Source organism: Artemia sp. Qi Xiang Cuo, chromosome 4 (assembly GCF_049724085.1).
Source record: "Artemia sp. Qi Xiang Cuo chromosome 4, ASM4972408v1, whole genome shotgun sequence".
Classification (NCBI taxonomy): Eukaryota; Metazoa; Arthropoda; class Branchiopoda; order Anostraca; family Artemiidae; genus Artemia; species Artemia sp. Qi Xiang Cuo.
This window is the reverse complement of record NC_142797.1, coordinates 25,187,639-25,201,571: the sequence shown is the minus strand read 5'-3', so window position 1 is coordinate 25,201,571 and position 13,933 is coordinate 25,187,639. Positions and strand designations below refer to the sequence as shown.

Genomic DNA, 13,933 nt, shown 5'->3' with positions numbered 1-13,933 from the left:
TATATATATATATATATATATATATATATATATATATATATATATATATATATATATATATCTAAATGTATATGTATATATATAATGATTTCTTTAATTGATTCCTGTTGATATGTTCGATTTTCCTATTTTGTTTTAATTATATTATCAACACTTTTTCATCATTTTAGGTGTTAAATTTCTGAGTATTTTGTAATAACTTGTCTATGCAAAAAGTTCAACACTTCTTAATTTTAAATCTTCCGTAGATTATGTGAACGAGGAAGAAGATTCAGCTTGGCGTTCGGTGGTATTAAGTGAAACTAATTTACCTGAAATGCAAAATTGTCCAAATCTAACTTCGGCAGAATCCGAAGAAATTTCATAGAGATTTTGAACAATTTGACAAAAAATGAAAAAATAAATGTGAAATCAATGGACTATGCTGAAAAGATAACACTTCCCATAACCTCAAATTTAGATGGAAATCAAGTTTTACAGATTAAAGAAAAACCATGCTATTGTACTATATGCTTTACAAACTTTTCTACGGAGACTGCAATGACTAAACATACAAAGGGTCACAATGAAAAGAATCCTTGTCGATGCAAAATATGTAAGAAAATGTTCACTCAAATGGCTACGTTGACGATTCACATGAAGATATATACCAGTGTAAAAAGTGCAAGAAAACCTTCATTTATAGGTCAAGTTTGACTCTACACAATAGAAATAATAATGGGGAGAAGCCTTACATTTGTGATATGTGTGAAAAAAACAAACTAGCAAGTTTGCCTTGACAACCAACACAAGAACATGCAATGGCGAGAAACAATACCAGTGTAAAATATCCCGGTCAGCTTTCACTCAAAAGTTTACGTATACAGAACGCAAAAGTATACATAACGCATAGTAGAGACAGACCTTATATGTGTGATATATGTAAAAAACAATTCTCTTGCAAGTCTGACTTGATTGTACACGTGAAAACTTATACCGGCGAAAGGTCATATCGGTGTGAAGTATGCCAGAAAACTTTTTTAAAAAGCAGGTTATGACTAGGCATGTCCAAATGCATAATGGAGAGCAACTTTATGAATGTGCTATATGTAATATAAAGTTTCGTCGTAAGGTTATGTTGTCAAAACACAAGAGCACTCATACAGGTAAAAAAAGTGCTTGAATGTAAAATTTGAAAGAAACACATTTCATAGAGATAGTATATGCTTTGACCTTAGAAGCTATTTCAGGGCAAAACTGCTTTTTAACTGTCGAAGAAATATCGGTTAACGCCTTTCGCATTTCCACAGCGGATTTTTAAATATGCTTCAAATGCCGATTCTTTCTCACATGACAGTTTTTTGAGAAAAAGTTTTTGGATTTTGGTTACTATTGATTAGAAGTCATTATTTACTATGCAATTACTGGTAATACGGGGATGACAAGGAATGATGGTTACATAATAGGGTAATGACAATGACGAGGAGACAATGAGAGCATGCCAATGACAATGACAGTAAGGACATGGAATATAAGAGAATGACTGCTGAAAGTAGGAGTGGTGACAAACGAGATGAAAAACGAAAGAAATGACAAGTGGTGAATATGATTATGAAAGCAGACAAATGATGTTGATGATTGTTTTGATTGATTTTTTTGTTAATTTAGCGAAAAAATTCAGGTGAAAGAATCTAGATTTTTACCTCAACGAACTTGGCATTTACAAAATAAGAAAATAAAATCAATTCAAGAAGTGTATTACTAACAGTCTAAACCCAGTACAATAAGCACAAACGTAAGCACCTATGAAATAAATGTGAGTGCACAATGCGAGATCAGTTTGAACAATTCCAGTTGATTTTCGTTTTTTTTTTCGTAATTTTTTTTTTTTGACTTGATTAAAAACTGCAAATGTTCTAAATGTAGATTAAAATTTGGATACTTTTTTTTTTATCTAGGTTCCAGAGAGTATTAAAAATCTGTTTCCCCTCTCATGCCCTTAAATAAGCAATATCATAGTATATGAAAAGGAAGGTATATTGTTCTTCCAGAAGTTAAAAGTACCAACATTCAACTAGTCAAGCTAGTTCCTGAATGGAGTAACTCTTGGGGTGGCGTCTGTGTGAACATTATGAAATTTGAGGTGTTGGGGGGGGGGGCTAAAGAACATAAAGAAATATTCAAATCAGAAGTCTCTAATCTACAGCGTTTGAAATCCTTTAATTCAGCATGTTTCATTGAGGAAGTATCTGTTTACATCCGTTTTATAATAGTTTCAGGCCATTAAAATAGTGTTAATGTTTATTGGAAATGGCACCAATAGAACTTTGCCCTCCTGCCTCCATCAAAAGGACCTATATTTATTTATTTAATTATTTATTTATTGAAAACTCGTTCTAACAAAAAAAGAAAAAGAAAAGACGGAGCACTGATTCAAGAAAACAAAAGTAAACATAGCAAATAGAAACAATCAGTATCAAACGTATTCATTGCTAATTAAACCAAACTCAAATCCCTGCCTTAAATACACAAAAATCGCTTAAATGTTAAATGTATACATATAAGCCACTACACAATAAGTGGGCCTAAACCGTGACCAGCTTCTTTTTATTGTTTTTTGCAATAACCTAAGATTTAGCTAGTAAAGGTTATGTGGTTTCATATTTTGAATTATTTAGAGTTTTTCTGTGCTAGACTGGTAAGATAAGATATTTATTTCAGAAAGATCACTATCACAAACCCACAAAGGACCGAATTCGGACTTTGGAGTCGACAATATAAATGGTTGCACTAAAACTGGCAAAAATGCAAAGAATAACAACGAAATAGGAAAATCATAACGAACAATCATTTAAAAGTCAATAATTAAAACTGTAAAAAGCCAATCAAAAAATTAAAAAGATAAAAACTGGTCAAACTAAACTTAAACAAATACAAATCAGAAAAAGAATTAGAACGGGCTTAAAAAAAGGGGGGGGGGAATAAGCAAAAATACACAAAAAAAGAGCGAGACATAAATACATTTAAATTAAAAGGGATACTAAGAAAGTGTCAATAATTCCATTATAGCTAATCAATAAAAGAGTTAAAACAATAAAAACTGGTCAAGAAAGGTGGGGGGGGGGGACAAAAAAAAAAAAAAAAAAAATAAACCCCCGTAAAAAGAACAAAGAATAAAATATAAAAAAATACAGGGGGAACTAAAAAAAGAGGGGGGGGGGGGAAACAAATGAGTGCAAGAACCTGGGCAGTACCATCAGCTAATAAACAAAAAAGAGGGGGAAAAAAGAAACTATTGAGACATATTCATTTTTTCTGTAATGAAGGGGACAAAAGTTTTTTCGTATCTGGAAGTAACGCAGTGAATGGGGGACAAAGCAGGGATGGGCTCAGAAACAGCTCGAGGCGGCCGTAATCTGGATGGGGAGTGACGTTTGGGGAAAATACTTGCCGTCCAAGGGTTTGCTATGGCATTTTTTGCAAAACGGAGGCACAACGAAACTCTCCTTTGCTCCAGGGTTTTCAGACTAGCTTTTTTTAGGAGCAGAGAGTATGGCACCTTGCCTTGTTTGAAAATTATTCGTAAGGCCCTTTTTTGAATTGATTCGATTTTTTCCGATTCTTCGCGAGAGATACCCGGGTGCCAAACTCGACAAGCATATTCGACATGCGGGCAGGCAAGAGAAGTGTAAATCCTTAAGGAATGGGAAGGGGGGACGCTAAATTTGTTTAGTAGCTAAAGGAGGGCGATAGAAACATTAGCTCTATGGATGATGTCTCTAACGTGGATATCCCACTTTAAATTTGAAGAAGATGTGACGCCAAGTAGTTTAAATGAGGACACAGAAATTTCAGGAGGGATAGGATTAAGAAAATAGGGCGAGGATTTGAGGAAACAAATGGGCATTATCATGGACTTAGAAGGGTTTACTGTCATGTCTAAGTCTAAGGCCTCGTCTCCAATTTCATTCAGGATGCATGTTGCTTTGTAACGGATGGGGAGGTAGGTAATGAGGGGTAATTAATGAGGAAGGAATGGGGTCTAGTGCTGCCTAAAAAAAGGGGCTTTCCAGTGTTGAATCCTTGACTGGTAACAGCTGGGACTGCCCAAGTTTGTGCACTTGTTTTTTGCTTGCAGCTCGGTTTATTTCGTAAAAAGGAAGAGGGGACATAAATATGCAGGCTGTCACACCCGAAACAACACCCACTTGATGCTAACTTACATAAAGGAACGTGGTCAAAATTACACTTTGTTTTAGTACACTTGCCAGTGTGGTAAAAACGACATAAGTGCAATAACGAGCCCTTCTTTTGGTCGCACTTGTTATATAAAAATCGAGAACAAACTCTTGGACTAGCTTCATTTTGTTTTTTGAAGTAGCGGGTAACAGATCCATGATTATAGGGGTACTTTGGACCTAATTTACAATTTCCATGCTTAAAAAATTTGCAATTTTTTATAACACTATTATCAGGAATACTTTTTTCCTGCAGCTTGCTTGGAGAAAAATCATGTCCAAAATGACATTTATCACCTTATTTGCAAATACCTGCCAAAATTATATTAGCACATTTGCGATTATTTGCAGAGAAGTCCTTATTATTAGTCAGAATTACTTCAGTACTTTCAAAACAAATTCGGGCATATCGGATTGAGTTCTCAAAGTCAGGATTATAATTAGGTGGAATAGAGGTGATATTGGTGTCAGGTACAATTTCTGAACTTAGGTTTATGTCACTCGTTAAATTATAAAGTTGATGAACTTAATCCTCTGCTTCCTTCATTAATATTCATTGAGCTTGGGGACAATGCACTGTTTTGATGATGAGAATCTAAGGTGTTATTTACCTTGTTTGTGATGGAATAATTTGTAAGTTGACTTCTTGAATCATTTTCATAAATTGACAAAAAATCTCTAATTAGCATTAACATATCCGTTAGATTTTCTTTTAAAGTAAAAATTTTTGTAAAATCTGCTTGTGATGAGGGGGATGTCTTGACGCTGTCCGTTTGAACATATTTATCCATGCTGCATTCAGTGGTTTGGCATGATATATGCATTGGACCTTCGGGAAGAACTTGGCACTGGGGTGAGGCAAGGACAATTCTAGGACCAACTGAACTAACCTCCTGGGGCTTGTTTGATTTTTCTGTTGAAACAGAAAGCTGGGTATGTGGAGGGTCAGGATAAGGAGTAGGACTGTTTAGGTCACTTAGAATGCTAGGAATTCTTTTTTTTTCAACTGGGGTACGAGGCCTTCGAGGGAAGCCAGAACGGGGTACAGAAAGACCCGGAGAAGAAGTAAGGTTTACCTTGGATTTAGTGGAGCAGTCAAGGCACATCCAGGAGTTACTCCAATTAGTAATGTCTATCCTGGCACACTTTTCGGCCCCTGCGTCGAACCAAGAGTCACAATTTGCACATTTGATTGAGTTAGAAGTAACTCGTAGTCTGCATTCTGGACAGTATTGTTTTTGTTTTGCCATTTGGACAAAGGTCGCAATCACTGTAGCTTTGAACTTAGAGAGGTGTTGACAGGTTGAACTCTGACAAATGAGGTGACTCTGGAATGAGGCAATGTGTAAGATATGGTGGGGTAACTAGTGCATTGTAAAGACTAGCCTGCAGATTACGGATAAAGAGGAATAAATATGCAGAATGGAAATTTTGCAAGTAAATAGCATAAGAAGTAAGATCTTAGCACAATGATGAGCAAAAAAAGGCCTTATTGTTCTTAGATTGCTGATCGGAGCAAAATGATGAAAGATGTTTACAACAGAACAGTATGAGAAGTAAGATCGTAGTCCGAAGGTTTCCCTTAACAGAGTTCTTTGTCAAAAGATGTAAGATCTTGGCATAATGAAGAGTAAAAAAACAGACTTTATTTGACCTATTGTCATTTTGACAAAATAATATTTTGCCTTAACTTTCAATTTCTTTTTCTCTGGTTTTAGTCTTGAAAATGCTATTCCTGTTATTTGTGTAGAACTTTAAGCAATATCAATGAGTTTATTCTAAATATAGGAAATGTATTTGCAGATATTTGAAACTTCATAAATTGGGATTTAGCAAAGTTTAGAAACTGAAAATACTTTCCTCGTGGTTCATTTAAGTAGAAGATCTATTTTGCTAGGTTTCACTTTTACAACAGAAAGAGTTTTAAAGGTCATTTGTCATGATTAAGTTGAATAAAAAAAGAAAAATTAAAACAATTCTGCCATGTTTTCTTCATGTTCTGTTGGAGGCATCTTGAAAGCTGTTGTTGGACCTAAATGTCAAAAAAGGTAAAATTCTACTTTAGCTACTTTTAGCTATCTTGGAAAAGGGTTAGGTTAGGAAAATGAAACTTTCAGGGATGGATCTGCAGGCTAAAGTGTGTCCCGGGAGGGTATTTTGAACTACCTTCCTGACCATTTACAGGGTCTTGACCTTTGATGACCTTTAAAAATCTGTGTGTTATAGAAGTGAAGCCTTGCAAAATAGATCTTCTGCTTAAATGAAGTAGCCAACAACACAATTGTTTTCAGCTTCACAACTTTGCTCAATCTGAATTTGTAAGGTTTTTAAAGATACGCATATACATTTCCTAAATTTTGGAAAAAACAACATTGATAGGTCTATGACTTAAAATTTTACTCAAATAACAGGAATGGCATTTTCAGAACTAAAGCCTGAGAAAAAGAAACTGATAACTGAAAATTTAGGTAAAATGTTGTTTGGTCAAAATTTCAATAGGTATATGTCATGTAGGCAAATTTCAGGACCCTCTTGAGGGAGAAAGTGTGGAGGTAGGTACTTCAATATACCTACTTGGGACATACTTTAGCCTGTAGATCCATCCCTGAATGTTTCATTTTCCTAGAGCGGTGTTCACAAGCGTGTCTAGCTAGAATCCCATGTCTAGACATGTAGCCAGAATTCAATGTCTAGGCAACGACCGTTCACAACTATCTCTAGAGCTCAATGTCTAGGATTTTCGATTACAACCAATCAGAATGTGTGAAGTTCCACTATTTTCATCATTTATGTTTACATTTTTAAACTGAAATTTAATTTTGTTTTCTCATTATTTTTTTTTATCATTTTAGGAAAATATGCAACACCAGACATGATAGTGAAGCACACTAAGGCAATTGTTTCGCTTATTTCATCCATTGTCTTGTGACAGTAAAAATAGGGATTACAGTTTTGAAAGTTTTGCTCACATAAGCTCTCTTGATTGGCTAGAAATGACAATTAGAAACTAAATTTGCAGTTTTAGCTAAGCACCAACTTGTGAACGGTCGTTGTCTAAACAATGAATTCTGACTAGACACGTGTCTAGACATGGGATTCTAGCTAGACACGCTTGTGAACGTTGCTTAACCTAACCCCTTTCCAAGATGGCGAAAAGTACCTAAAGTAGGATTTTACCAGGTTTGTTAATAAAACTTTGAGGGATTTATCTACAGACTAAAGTATGGTACTTTTCGATGACATAGACCTTCGTTCATATAGATGCAACGCGGTAGTACATGGTTTGCATTTTTTTTTTTCATGTGATAGTTCGTCTCAAATATGATGGATAAGCGTGACTTGTGGCTGGAACCTGTGCTCGATTAAATATTTATTGACACAATCTTAGGTAGCTGATGAATATTATCTTTATAACTTTGATAATATGTGTGTTTCTGACACGAGACTAAATGGACATAACATCTTGACCTTTGAATTCTCGGCTGGGAAGGCGGTCTCTGTTTTAACTCGGGACCATTAGATGGATCTGGCATGGCAGGAATAGGTATCCTGTTTTCTGTAGCGATGAAAATTGTTTGTGGCTATGAAGAAAGTGTGGCCATAAAAGAAAAGGGCTAGTCTTAATTGGTAATAAATATTGACCGCGTCGAAGTTAATATTATGCTCAAAGGCCGTGAACTTACACCTTATAAGTTCTCCGATAGCGCCGCTTATAGCGCTAAGGATAGTGCCGACAGGCCTCGCGCCACAGCAATGGGGAGTGAAGTAACTTTATGACCGCGCCGCCCTCAATTATTGAGAGAAAATAAAATGTGTAGAAGTATAAATGTGACCTCTTTTCCTTGAGCTATCTGGAGATCAGATTCCCTGGGAAAGCCCTAGGAGATTTGCGAGCTAATTACCTGCTATTAGGCTGGATACAGACACATAAAACGAATTAAACACAGGTAAAAAAGCAATAGAATTATTGAAAATTACATATATGGGTGAACAGCAATAGGTCACTTCGGATAACAATAATGGTGACCGAGATACAACAATCAAAGAATTGCCAAGCTTGAATGGCGATATAATTCTATCTGAATGGTCCTGATTCTGATTTACGAATATTTTCAAAAAGTACTTTTACCCCACTATCAAACGTAGTTTTTTTGTCCTGCGCTGTAAGAACTGGCTCACAATTCGCTCAATTGGCCCAAGGATGCGAACCCTTCGTCCAATAAATTGTTTTAAATATTTCTGATGATTCAAACGTTCATACGGTTCTTATCATTTAAACTTCCTTAGAAATATTGTGCGTAGCACCTTTTTTATTGCTCACGCTCTTAGCGAAATCCAAAGCTTGGATAGCGCCGTTCTTTGTCTGAGGCTAACTGCGGTTTTTTTTCTTTGCTGATTAAGGACTTTTCATTTTTGAAACTAGATTTAACTTAATTATAGGAAGTCGGAATTATCTTTAGAAAGAAGGAACTTTATTTTGGTATTTTAAATACATCGCATTTTACTCACGGTACATATTACCCTTCCCATCAATTAACCCTTTGATGCCTGAAGGTTCCCTCAGGAACCACAAATTTCAGAATTTTTAATTATCAAAACTACACAAGCTAGCGCCTCGGGGTTGCTATCATTGTGAGATAGTCCACGAGCTTTATTCCCAGTATTTTTTACAGTTCATGATCGTCTGCCTTTGGGTGAAATAATCATGTTCGAAGTAAGTACTTTTTACCTCCTTAGATTTTCACAAAAGTGGGCATGTATTTTTGTAATTGACAACGTAGTGATTTGTTCTAGAGTTTTCATTTCCCTGACCTGACAGAGAGGAAGGTCTGACAGTTCAAATGAAGTGTCGTTTGCATCTATAGTGTGAAAATTAAGGGAAGGGAGGGGCCCTAAAATTTGTGGTTCCTAGAGGAACCATCGATCAGAAATTGGAACTTTTCAGGCGACTGAACGTATATAGAGTATGATATTCTAAGATATCCCATAACCACAGTTCTTATGCCACTATCTTATAATTTCTGATGATTCGACCATGCTAAATAGGATCTGTAGCTCCGAGGAGCTTGAGCTTGGGGTTGCCATTGTCAATAGTAAAATACTAAACTTTATGTAACTAAATTAAAAAACTTCCTATAGATACAACGAGTAAGATTGGCTAAGTTTCTCAACCAACATGTCTTTTTTATGGCTGGAATGAACAAATCTACACCTATTACACCACAAACACCGGAATATGATCACTCAAAAATTATGCCGAAACTACGTTCATGCCCAATTACGTTGGTAAAAGCTGTGAGTTTTCTACTTTGTCCAGAGAATACTTCTGACCTGGAAGACCTGCCAAGCGAAAATGAAGACCTATCTCATACACAGTATGTTCCTCCTGACGAAGTTTTAGAAGAACTGCTCCAAGCTGAAATAGAAACCAGCCGAATTGAGGCCAATGACTGTGACAGTCAGGATGAGTCTCAAGCTAATAGAGGTTAAGAAATCCGACCACAACAAGCCCCAAGTATTCCTACTTCCAAACCACTGACATGACGAGACATTACTTGGAGTAAAGTAGATTTTATCCTATCAGACAGTCTGTGGAAAGATCAGCTTTGAGCCGACCAAAAAATGAGCGCCAAGACCCCATTGAAATACGTGATGTTGTTTTTCGATAAAGAAGTAGTAAGTAACATACACGATCAGACGAATATATATGCAATTCAGAAAGAAGGCAAGCAGTTAGGCGTTTCTTCGAATGACATTGAGCTTTTCCTGGGAGTCCTTGCGTTTACAGGAATAGTGAAAATGCCCTCCTATCGCAGCTACTGGTCAAACGAAACTCGTTACTCCGTGATAGCCGATGCTATGTCACGTGACAGATTTGAACTGATAAAGAAGTATTTGCATTTCAATGACAATGTTTCGCACAAACCTCAGGGAGACCCTGGTTACGACAAGATTCATAAAACTCGTCCCTTGATAGAGAAGGTTCGAGCCAACTTCATGAAGATACACCCGGAAGAACACAAGGTCATTGATGAACAAATAGTTCCGGCGAAGCAGCGAATATCGCTGAAGCAGTACAATCTGAAAAAAACACATAAGTGGGGATACAAGTTCATCTCCAGAGCGGGAATAAATGGATTTGTGTATGATTTAGAAATGTACACTGGCAAGGGATCAGTTGATACAAGCGATTTGGCGGTTGGTGCTGATTTTGTCCTCCGACTTGCGAAGGGAATCCCACACCACATGAACTACAAGCTCTTTTACGACAACTGGTTTTCGTCACTAGACCTGGCACTAAATGACCAGGGTATACTTACACTAGTTACAGTCAGAGTAAACAGGTTTAAAGGCTGCGCTTTGGAACTAGATAGTAAAATGAAAGCGCAAGGAAGAAGCTTGTATGACTGGCAAGAAGAAACGCAGTCAAATGTTGTAGTGGTGAGGTGGTTCGATAATAGGCGGGTTCTCTTGATATCAGGCTATACATCAGTGGATCCTGAATATACTTGTGAGAGATAGGATAACAAGCAAAAATAGTACATAGAAATAAAGAGACCACACTGCGTGAAGATATGCACTCGCTTTATGGGTGGTATTTACCTTGCCGATATGCTCATAGAGCTGTACAGAATTGACTTCAAGTCCAGAAACAAGTGGTAAATGCGAATTTTCTTTTTCTTGTTTGACCTTTCCATTGTAAATGGGTGGATCCTATATCGCAGGTGTCTTCCTACTGGACAAAAACCTATGAACTTGCTGCAGTTCAAAACGGACGTTGCACGCGCCTTACTGTCTCGCGCATCCTCAGTGACACCTAAGAGAGGCAGACCACTCAACGAAGCTCTATCCCAAAAGAAAAGAAAGTATAGTTGCCGCCCACCAGACTCGACAAGGAGTCGACGGCCAGGAGCACTATTCAGCTTGGAAAGACAGCAAACAGAGGTGCCGAGCTTGTGTTCAAGCCCACTCCAAGGTGAAGTGTATTAAGTGCGAAGTGGCTTTGCGTTTCACGCCAAACAGAAACTGTTTCCTATCTTACCACACTAGCTAGGCGACGTGTGACTATGTGCTGTTACTGCCGGATGTTTTCTGTGGGAACCATTCTGTAGTTTCTTCACTTTCAACAATAAATTTTTTTCTTGACATTTTCGTCACGCACTAACCTTAAAAAAAGTACAGAAACAGGCGCAGAATTTTTTCCTCTCTTTTTTCAATATTCAGGAATCAAAGGGTTAATGACGTCCCGTCATTAGTACTTGCTTGCCTTTGGGCTTTTAAAATGTTCGCAATTTATTAACTATTTCTTCTACATAATTATTTTATATTTATGTTATGGCTTGATAAAGAGTGTTCCAAATTTTCTCTATTACTTTTCTTATTTAATTCTACGTCCCTGTCTAAAATTCATCTACCGGACTAAGATTATTCATGGTTCTAGGCTAGCTACTATACTAAAGGTTTTTTTTCTACATCTAACACTGATTACTTTAACATTTCCAACAAGGTTGGGGCTACTCCACCTTCACATAAGATTTTTTTTTTGAATTCACTTTTTACAAGGCTTTTTTTTGCTGTCTATATGGCACACTACTTTCTATCTACGCTACATTAAATGAATAGCTCGACAACGCAACATATAACTCTATCTGGACATCTAACACTACATACAAGAACGATTTAAAACACACAATATTGGGTTTACCATATTCACTGGTAACATTAAAACACTTTCACTGGGGATGTTTTGCTACGCAACGTTAATGATAGGATATTGGAATTGTCAACTGGGAAATGATGCTTCCAACTACAGGTGTGGGAATATGCTATCAGAGTTCATTCTCACCTGCTTTTCGATAGTTCATAGGGTGCCTTATCATCAAGGGGTCGAACACTGGGAGTGCGTTTATTTTCTTCTCAGCATATCATTTTTGGGATATTTTGAGGCACATAGAGAATGTATTCTCGCATAAAATTGTTCATTTGTGTCTCTTATAAAATTGTTAGCTCATGGGTTGCGTCTATGAACCTTTGCGGTAATTCCTAGGTTAATCATGGGGAAATTGAAGTTTGGGTTTGGAACAGGTTGACATCAAACTATAGTGACTCCTTCAACATATTGTTTTTAACTTGTGGGAGGGGTTTATTGTCACTGAGGGGTTGGTCACTGGGGTTAATTTTGGTTTCCAGGTCCATTGTTCAGAAATTATCTCGTAACATTTATGGGATAACAGAGATATGAATTTTCCACACAGGGAATAGGATGGATTTCGAGTGATGGTCGGAAGGGATTTAACGCGTGAGTCTTTGACACATAAATAGTTTTTGGGGTCATCAAGTATCATGACTTTACGGTCATATGGTATATGGGTCCATAATGATTATCAAAGGTGATATTTATGTACTTATATCTTGTACTGGTCGATGGGGTTCTCAGAATTTATGTGATTATATAGTTCGATAAAGCACTGGATACTGAGATTCAAATATAATGTTACCTGGTACGTAATATGGTTTGTGGTCGAAGAAACAATGATCAAAGGTAACTGTTGTTTTCGTAGACGAAGCTGGGATGAAAATTGCCTGGAGTGTATGGTGAGTACTCTGCGTTGGTTTAGGTATGGTGAAAGAAGATGCTTCTAAGTTGTATCTGCAGTTGACAACTCATTTTAATAATCGATATCTAGTTGTCAATCCAGTTCCTGTAATAAAAATAACAAGGCAGAGTCACACGTTCTTTAATGTAAATACTCACAGTACAAATAAGTCACGTATTGATTGAGTACATGAATTTTACGCTACGAGACAGAGTTAAAGAAAAACATTAATATTAGTACAGAAAACTAAATTTTTATCGTGTTGGTCATAAGAACACGGCATAATTCCCAATGGGAAAGTCAATACATAGAAGTTTCTTCTAAGTTGTTATAGCCTAACGACGATATAAAAGATTAATTCTTTAACTTTGAGTGTGGTCTGTTATTATGCTTTCTAATATATGCTACTACATACACTTTATTTTAACTTCTTTCAACACTTAGTTAATTTTACATTAGATTTAAAGTAATCATTTAAACAGAGTTTATGCTACATGGTTAATTTTTGAGGTCTAATTTTACAACATATTTCATTTCTGCATTGTTCACGCAAGTCCATGCTATTTAAGAAATGCATGTTGCAGCGTCATAGCCACACGGTTTTACGCAAACAACCTTACAATGAGGGAACAAGACATAGCAAGGACGACTGGAGACCTCTATACCCACTCGTTTTCTAATATCTTCCCTTTTTCTTGGCTTAGACGTTCTCATGGGGATCCGGGTTTAACCTCTGCATTTCAGTCGTTTCCCCAAGTTCTTCTCTTGGTTTTCGCCTTCTTAGTCTCAGGATTTTTCCGTAATTACAAGTCACTAGGGTTCTTATGGTCAGGAAAGGTGCGAATACGATACATATGGCCAAGAGTAGGTTCTACCAAAAATTAGTTGAGAATAATCCGTATCTATCATCCATATACGTTAATCTTTGGTCTTCATATGTAAATAGGGAAATCTGGGAATCTAATGCTTCTCTTATTTTTGTAAGCCTTATTGACCCTTTATTCTTTTCTATTTTTGACCATATCGAGGTTTTTATTTCCTCGTTTTTTTATACTGGGAATAGTGTACGACAGGTTAATTGCCTTGAAGTAAGTAATTTTGGGACTTATTATCTTTGTG

The 13,933-nt window shown here is 36.5% G+C and overlaps 1 protein-coding gene across 3 annotated transcripts in view; it reads left to right on the top strand.

Moving 5' to 3' along the window:
- LOC148952925 (uncharacterized) overlaps positions 1-2,078 on the top strand; it is a 74,577-nt gene extending 72,499 nt beyond the window's left edge. Inside the window, exon 12 of one of the 3 annotated variants that reach the window (XM_089088174.1) lies at positions 249-2,078. In XM_089088174.1, coding sequence (XP_088944300.1) covers positions 249-367 — 119 coding nt within the window. In that variant the 3' untranslated portion in view covers positions 368-2,078. The remainder of the gene's footprint in view (positions 1-248) is intronic. The other 2 variants (XM_089088173.1, XM_089088175.1) reach the window with 2 other exon arrangements.
- The last annotated feature ends 11,855 nt before the right edge of the window (positions 2,079-13,933 follow it).